The sequence below is a fragment of the Ranitomeya variabilis genome, chromosome 5 (genome assembly GCF_051348905.1).
Source record: "Ranitomeya variabilis isolate aRanVar5 chromosome 5, aRanVar5.hap1, whole genome shotgun sequence".
Classification (NCBI taxonomy): Eukaryota; Metazoa; Chordata; class Amphibia; order Anura; family Dendrobatidae; genus Ranitomeya; species Ranitomeya variabilis.
This window is the reverse complement of record NC_135236.1, coordinates 669,689,767-669,698,888: the sequence shown is the minus strand read 5'-3', so window position 1 is coordinate 669,698,888 and position 9,122 is coordinate 669,689,767. Positions and strand designations below refer to the sequence as shown.

The 9,122-nt window shown below is 44.2% G+C and overlaps 1 protein-coding gene across 1 annotated transcript; it reads right to left on the bottom strand.

Moving 5' to 3' along the window:
• Positions 1–4,406: 4,406 nt before the first annotated feature.
• On the bottom strand, positions 4,407–7,551 carry LOC143776901 (E3 ubiquitin/ISG15 ligase TRIM25-like). Its single transcript, XM_077266722.1, has one exon. It carries the CDS (start codon positions 6,554–6,556, stop codon positions 4,952–4,954), a length of 1,605 nt encoding a protein of 534 aa, XP_077122837.1. The 5' UTR covers positions 6,557–7,551; the 3' UTR covers positions 4,407–4,951.
• Between the last annotated feature and the right edge of the window lie 1,571 nt (positions 7,552–9,122).

The following is a 9,122-nucleotide window of genomic DNA, read 5'->3' as shown; positions in this document are numbered from 1 at the left end:
CCTGTGCCCCTATTGGCCAGTCCCAGCCTGACTACAGGTGACAACAGTATATTGAACCTCCTCTATGCTAATGTTAAGAATGCTCATTCATTGTCTGATTCCCTTATGGAATCAGACTACAATCTTATACTATTGTTTACAATCTTATACTATTGTCACTAGTTTATGAACCAGTTGTTAGTAAACAACCTGCTACAATTAAAAGACTGAGACTTATTGTGTGGAACTGAGGATGTTAATGAAGCTGATGTTAAAGAAGGGGTTGGTAGAATTACTGATTACATTAACTTTTGTACTGATATGCTGGTGCCTGTTAAGGAGATTAGGTGTTTTGCAAATAACAAGCGCTGCATAACAAAAGAATCAAAACACTAAAAAGGAAAAACCCGGCATTTAAAATGAGGGACAAAAAGAAAATTAAACTGATACAAGGACAGCTGAAAAAAGAATAAAAGATGCCCGGGAGGCACTCAGAATAAAACTAGAAAATAAAATGTCACATAATTACCCCAAGGAGATATGGTCGTGAATGGAACTAATGTTAAGGTGAGGATAGATCAGGGGGATTGGGACAGGACAGGGCTAAAGAAATGAATGAGTGTTTCAACAGATTCAGCAATACATGTGCAGAGCCAACAGGGATGGAGCTGGGAAAGATCAGCAACATTGATATTGGGGAATGAATGGACCGATTTCATAGTCTCCCAAAATGATGTGGAGACAGTTTAGGAAACTAAATAAAAGGAAAACAGTAGGGCTGGACGACCTCAGACCACGTATCCTTAAAGTGTGTGAAACCATGACATTAGGGTATACGCGAGTCAAAAGTAGCTTAGATGTTAGTTAACCTACTCCCCATCCAACCACCATACCCACCTCTTTCACCGAACCCCTTGCCCAAATACCTGATGCGATGACCATTGCCGAATAAAAACTTTACACTGAAATTGGATTAAATGGCCACAGCAGCCTTTTATTAACATTTAATAAAACGATTTAACAATAAAGTCCAAAAGAGGGGGTGTGGTCCTCGAAGCCCCAAAACCTAATACCCATTCGCTACAGGGTCCAGTATAAACTCATCTCTCTCACCCACAAAGCTCTCCACAGTTCTGCACCGCCTAAGGCTACGTTCACATTAGCGTTAAGCTAATGTGCGTCGGATTTGCGTCGGCGACGCAGCGGCGACGCATGCGTCATGCGCCCCCTATACTTAACATGGGGGACGCATGCGTTTTTTTTTGTTGCGTTGTGCCACACATGCGTCTTTTTTGCCGCAAGCGTCGGACCAAGAAAACGCAACAAGTTGCATTTTTCTTGCGTCCGATTTTCGGCAAAAACCGACGCATGCGTCGCAAAACGCAGCGTTTTTGCGTGCGTTTTGCCGCGTTTTTGCGTGCGTTGTGCGTTGCGTCGCCGACGCAGCGGCGCACAACGCTAGTGTGAACGTAGCCTTATATCTCCTCTCTCATCTCTGTCTATCGCCCTACACGTGCCCTCAGTTCTACAAACGACCTAATGCTAACATCCCCTGTAATGCGAACCTCACACCTCCGTCTCCAAGACTTCCCTCGTGCTGTGCCAGCTCTCTGGAATGCACTTCCCCAGACGATCAGACTGATACCTAGCCCAGACCTATTCAAGGGCGCTTTGAAAACCCATCTCTTCAAACAAGCCTACCACATCAACTACTCAGTAAACTAACTTTGCCCTGTTCCCTCCTTCCAAATATTACTCTGAATCTGCACCCTACTATTCATCTGTCTCCACACCCTCCATGCACATGATAACTGCACTTGATACTTGACTATTGCACTTAAACACACGGGCTGATGACCGGATCATGCAGCTTTTATATGAAAATCCCTATGTATTATAATTGCTAGACCTGAAATAACAAGCACTTTTCACCTATTGTGTCCCCCATTGCCTTGTAGATTGTAAGCTTGCGAGCAGGGACCTCACTCCTAATGTCACTGTTTAAATTGTCTTAACTTGTATTGAATTTGTCTATACATGTCACCGCTTAATTGTAAAGTGCTGCGGAATATGTTGGCGCTATATAAATAAAAATTATTATTATTTATTAATCTTAAGTATCCACAGCCCACCGTGGCCCCAGGTCAAGTTTTACCCCCAGCCGCTATGCACCAGCTCGGGGGCAGATGATAACCAACCTGTCCGAACCACTAAACAATTGACGGGTCCCTTGATTAAACCTTCCATAGGATTGAACAGACACCGTCCAACCGAAATTCCTTAGGGGAGTCCAGGACCTCGTGAGATCCCTCCCCCTACCAATCCACCATTTCCATTTCCACCAACTTCGAGGACCTCCCCCCCCCACGCTGCCATGACATGATATTAAAATTTACAAGCAAAAAGTAAACAACCACCCCAATAATCTTTGACATCTCGACCCCATATAAGCACTGACTAAATTACAGGGAGGGTGGGTGGGAGCTTCTTCTAACAGGTGGCTACCTGACTGTTTGTCCCACCACTATTGCTGCACTATTTATAAACCCGCCTTTTTTGAATCCCTCTGCCCCACCCAAACAGTGATGTCATCACCTCAGCATTCCCATTAACCCTTTATTTACTTTAAAAAAAAAATGCTCCTTATCATCCCACGTCTCCTTGTCATGCCGGCTTCCCTTTAAAGGGCGGGTGGCCCAGTACGGCCTCACTGCTGTGTGCTGGCCTTCAGTACCTGTTTAACTGGAGCCTACAATCACAGATGGTACAAGTGTTACCAGTGTTATGGAAGACTTAATGCCTAGTTCCGGTTCCTAGGACTACTTTCCCAGCATCCCGAAACAACTATCATCCTGTGGCCTTAACATCACATGCTATGAAGTCCTTGGATAGATTAGTGCTTGCTTACTTACTTGAGTCCAAGGGCTAAGGCTTTTGCTGATCCCCTACAGTTTGCTTACCAGCATAGATTGGTTGTGGACAATGCTGAATTGTCGCTGTAAAGGTACCTTCACACGAAACGACTTTGTAACGATATCGCTAGCGATCCGTGACGTTGCAGCGTCCTCGCTAGCGATATCGTTTAGTTTGACACGCAGCAGCAATCAGGATCCTGCTGTGATGTCGCTGGTCGCTGAATAAAGTCCAGAACTTTATTTGGTCGTCCGATCGCCGTGTATCGTTGTGTTTGAAAGCAAAAGCAACGATACCAGCGATGTTTTACACTGGTAACCAGGGTAAACATCGGGTTACCAAGCGCAGGGCCGCGCTTAGTAACCCGATGTTTACCCTGGTTACCAGCGTAAAAGTAAAAAAAACAAACAGTACATACTCACCTGCGCGTCCCCCAGCGTCTGCTTCCTGACACTTACTGAGCGCCGGCCCTAAAGTGAAAGTGAAAGCACAGCTGTGACGTCACCGCTGTGCTGTTAGGGCCGGAGCTCAGTCAGTGTAAGGAAGCAGACGCTGGGGGACGCGCAGGTGAGCATGTACTGTTTTTTTTTTTTACTTTTACGCTGGTAACCAGGGTAAACATCGGGTTACTAAGCGCGGCCCTGCGCTTAGCAACCCGATGTTTACCCTGGTTACCCGGGGACCTCGGCATCGTTGGTCGCTGGAGAGCGGTCTGTGTGACAGCTCCCCAGCGATCAAACAGCGACGCTGCAGCGATCGGCATCGTTGTCTGTATCGCTGCAGCGTCGCTTCGTGTGAAGGTACCTTAAGGCTAAGTTCACATTAGCATTTGAGTCCGCAGCTGTGAGCTGATATATAATGTGATGTGCCACCTCTGGGGATCCTGCGCACTGGTATTTTTAGGCTGGGAAGGGCCCAATAACCATGCACCTTCCAAGCCTGATAACATCAGCTGTCTGCTTTACCTTGTCTGGTTATTAATAATGGGGGGACAACATGTAGTTTTTTCATTTATTTATTTATTAGGTTAAGACATGTACAGTAAGCTACACACATACGGCATTAATTATATATCTCACAGATATCTATCTAGCTATCTCTTTGCATATCTTTAACACCTCAACATCTGTAATTTCTATTCTGCATTCTTTTCCAGTAAGCATATGGACTTACACGCAACCCTAATAATACCGGTACTGGTTTTTCCAGTACTGGTAAAATCAGAACTTGTGAAATGGGTCTAAGACACGCCAAATGCTTTACAACACCCTTTATTGGTAGGATTTATACATACCGTATATACCTATCAGTAACATGCTCCACAGCGATGCATCATCCATGAGTTGAGAACTGTACATGAACCATAGATGCATTCAGCAATGACGCTGTATAATCAAAGTGTGCAAAGAGAAACAACATAATGTAACAATGAAGAACAATATAAGAAAATAAAGACAGAAAAGCAAATTGATTTTATTCTTATATTTTACTTAACTCTCAAAAATATCCGACAGATACATATATAGATTTGGTGTCCCCAAAAGTGATACAATATGGTATGAAATAAGGCACGTTTCATGTGACTGGGTCATTATCAAAACAGTAAGGGTAAGCCCCCCAAAATTTTCACCCACAGTCGGGTTCAGGTGGTCAGAAATATCTGAGAATATATAATTATCTTGTACAGGATAAAGATGGGGATCCCAATTTATAATGAAGAAATAGTAAATTTACAATGTGGCTTCAATGAGAAGACCCCCATACACATCCAGCACTGCAAACAGAAACCAATACCCCCCATTACTAGGAATAATGGCTATGACACACAAGTAAATTATCCACAAGGACTATAGAGCCGCACATTGGCATCACTCCCCAAACTTCCAATATCGTCTGTAATATACAGCACAATGTAATCACCAAGTGCCTACACAACAGATAATCCACCCATGTGATATAGTCATAGGGCCAGCAGTCATATAGGGATCATCAACTGTAATCCTGACTTTTTTTTTAGTAATCCCCCTAGAAAATAATCCAGCAGTCTTCAGTAGAAATCTTAGATCGTGAATGATAGTTTCTTTAAGTTTCTGCTTCCCCCCAATATCTTTACAGAATCACTCATTACACATAAAGCAGCATGAAGGGGCTCGGAGAATGTGGCAGTGAAGGTGTGTAAGTGTTTGATGGGGTCACACAGCTCATAAAAGGACAACTGCCCGTCCTCATAATCCAGACATATCCTGACTCTATCACTGGAGATACTGTGAGGTAATCGGATCATTTTCTTGTCATGTGTCATTAAATACTGATTATTAGATCTCCAAAAACACCAGGACTTGTCATTATTTCCAATGTATGACTGCTGCCCACTCCTGTCTATACTGGGGTAACACATCCCCACCCTCCACCGTCCTGATGTCCTGCCCTCCACATCCCAGTAATGTTGTCCTGAGGTAAATCCTCTCCTGCTCATCACCTGATAATACTGGAATCTCTCTGCTGTTTCTGGACGTTCCTGAGCTACTTCTGTACAGGTCGCAGTTTTCAGGTCTTCTGATATAAAGAGATTATTAGCAGCTGTGGTTACATCCAGTAATATGTCTGCGGGACTTAAAACATAGATTCCGCTCCTTATACCTGATATTACATTACTTAATGTGTGTAATGTGTGTGAGATCACAGCCACATCCAGGTCATCTCCATCATGGGGCTGTTTATCATGTCCGCCTGTGTCCTCATCACCTCCCTCCTCCTCAGGATCACACAAGTCACCGGTGTCTGGTTCCTGTAAGACAGTCAGTGGATCCATCATGTTACACAGCTCCTTAATGTGTCTCACCTTCCTGGACAGCTGCTCCTTCTTTATTTCCAGCTGATGGATCAGAGCAGACAGTGACAGTGACTCTTTCTTTTCCTGCCCGGAGATCTCACTCAGGACCTTCTTGTCCAGGTCTTCCATCCCTCTCCTCATTTGTGTACACAGGGTAGTGACTTTCTGGGCTTTTCCAGCTGCTTGTTCTTGAGCTTTTGTCATCTGCTCCTCCAGACTCTGGACTTTCTTCTCAATGTCATTGATCTTTGTTTTAAATTTCTGGAGGACATGTCTCAGTTTCCTCTTCTTCTTCTCAGGGGCCTCATTCAGCAGCTCCACCCGATGTCCCCGATGTTCTCCTGCTGAACAATAGACACAGATACAAGCATCGTCCTCAGTGCAGTAATATTCCAGGATCTTCTTATGGACAGAACATTTCCTTTTCTCCACAGAAGTTGTTGGATCAGATAAGACGTGTTCTGGTGATTTGCTGTGAACCCTCAGGTGTTTATCACACAGAGAAGCCTCACAGTGTAGACAGGATCTAACAGCAGGTACCGGAGAGTCCACACAGTAAGTGCAGCAGATCCCACTTTTTGTCTGTGCTGGTGGAGTAGACAGAAAATTTTCCATTTTACGCATAAATAAGTTCCTCATCAGTGCCGGCCGCTCCTGAAACTTTTCTCTGCATTCAGGACAGGAATAAACTCCAGACCCTTCCTGTGTATCCAGCACCTGATCTATACACATCCGGCAGTAGTTGTGTCCACATCTCAGCATCACAGGATCTGTATAAGTGCTCAGACAGATGGAGCAGAGCAGCTCCTCTTTCAGATCAGCAGAAGCCATGGCTGACAGACTTAGACAGAGGAAAAGAGAAACAAAACTACAATTCTCTGCTCTCCTGCTCAAAAGGGTGGGCTTTATATTGTGTACACAGGGGAGGGCTGAGGAGCAGAAGGTCACTTACTATTAACCTGTTAATGGACACTTGTGAAAATCACATCTTATATCTTCTGTAATTTTCGTGTCTACATTGTGGTCACATATAAGGAATGAATTTATTGAAAGCTGACATGGTCAATATCGATAATACTTGTAATATGAATGACTGAACTCACAGTTTGATCCCCAAAAACTGGAGAGCACTAACGGTTTTCAAAGAGATAGAACATGTGCTGTGAGGGATCATAAAACCTGTTAGGCAGGAGCCATTGTGTGTCCTGTGGTGTGGTGCTTTTTATTCTTATCTCCAGCCTAAATGGATTAGAACCTGTCCTCAGGCCTTTTTGACATAAAGACCTTTTGGCTATAAACAGTGGCTTGGGAAAGTATTCGCCACCTTGGCATTTTTCATGTTTTGCTACCTCTCAACCAGCAATTTCACAGGTTTTTTTTTTGAGGGTTTGAACATGCCTACAACTGTGAACATTTACCCTATATACCTGAGTATAAGCTGAGGCGCCTACTTTTGTCACGGAAAACTGGGTAAGCTTATTGACTCGAGTATAAGTCGGGTATGCATTGTCCCCTCATCCGTGTCCTGCTATGCATGGCTCCCCCTTCCCTGTCCTGGTATGAATGCCTCCCCATCCCTGTCCCTGTCTGCATGCCTCCCCTGTCGCTGTCATTATATGCATGCCTCCCTCTTCCCTGTCCTGGTATGTATTAGGACTAGTGTTGAGCATTCCGATACCGCAAGTATCGGGTATCGGCCGATACTTGCGGTATCGGAATTCCGATACCGAGTTCCGATACTTTTGTGATATCGGAATCGGATCCATATTCATGTAAAAAATAAAGAATTAAAATAAAAAATATGGATATACTCACCTCTCCGGCGGCCCCTGGACCTTACCGATGTAATGGGGAGCCTCCGTTCCTAAGAATGAGCGCGTGAAGGACATGCGATGACGTCGCGGCTTGTGATTGGTCGCGTGAGCGGTCACATGAGCGGTCACGCGACCAATCAGAAGCCGCGACGTCATCGAAGGCCCTTCACGCGCTCATTCTTAGGAATGGAGGCTCCCGGTTACATCGGTAAGGTCCAGGGGCCGCCGGAGAGGTGAGTATATCCATATTTTTTATTTTAATTCTTTATTTTTTACATGAATATGGAGCCGAAGCGCCTTACCTGGGCCCAGGAGAAAAAGAACTGGACTGTTGCTCCATGATCCAAGGTGTTTTCAGATAAAACTAAACTTTGCATTTCATTTGGAAATCAAGGTCACAGAGTCTGGAGGAAGAGTGGAGAGGCCACAATCCAAGCTTCTGGAGGTCTAGTGTGAAGCTTCCACAATCAGTGATGGTTTGGGGAGCCATGTCATCTGCTGGTGTAGCTCCACTGTATTTTATCAAGACCAAAGTCAGCGCAGATGTCTACCAGGAAATTTTAGAGCACTTCATGCTTCCCTCTGCCGACAAGCTTTTTGGAGATGGAAATGTAATTCTCCAGCAGGACTTGGCCCCTGTCCACACGGCCAAAAGTACCAATACCTGGTTTACAAACAACAGTATCACTGGGCTTGATTGGCTGCAAACTCGTCTGACCTTAACCCCATTGAGAATCTATGGAGCATTGTCAAGAGGAAGATGAGAGACACCAGACCCAACAATGCAGACAAAGCTGAAAGCTGCTATCAAAGCAACCTGGGCTTCTATAACCCCTCATCAGTGCCACAGGCTGATCGCATCCATGCCACGCTGGATTGATGCAGTAATCGATGCAAAAGGAGCCCTGACCAAGTACTAAGTGCATGTACTGAACATACATTTCAGTAGGCCAACATTTCCGATTTTAAAATCATTTTTCAAGCTGGTGTTATAAAGTATTCTAATTTAGTGAGATAATGACTTTTGGGTTTTCATTGGCTGTAAACCATAATCATCAACATTAACAGAAATAAACACTTGAAATAGATCACTCTGTTTGTAATGACTCTATATATGAGTTTCACTTTTTGTATTGAAGAACTGAAATAAATTAACTTTTTGATGTTATTCTAATTTTGTGAGATGCACCTGTGTATAATTATAGGCTGCATTATACTACTATGGATGACTACAGGGGCAGTATGAAGAGACATGGGGCAATATGGAGAGACATGCGGCAGAATGGGAGGACACAGGGTCCAGAATGGGCAGACACTATCTGTCTAACACACAGATAGGCAGACATATTCATTACCACAAACTCAGTGCTGGCGGACCACGTGCAGGGACCCCTTAACGCACGTTTCGCATCTGCTTTTTATTTTGTTGGAAAGGCTGCCATGCACTATTGAAGCACTTACATATGCACTATTGGCACTTTCTTGAACCTGCCACTTATGGACTTTTAATTTGGTATCAGGTTTTATAACTGAATTTTGGTAAATGAATTATATAGTGCCTGGCAGCTTTTGCAATACACAGA

Excerpts from the sequence above, each read along its gene's own strand:
- LOC143776901 (XM_077266722.1), bottom strand. The coding sequence starts at position 6,556 with ATGGCTTCTGCTGATCTGAAAGAGGAGCTGCTCTGCTCCATCTGTCTG.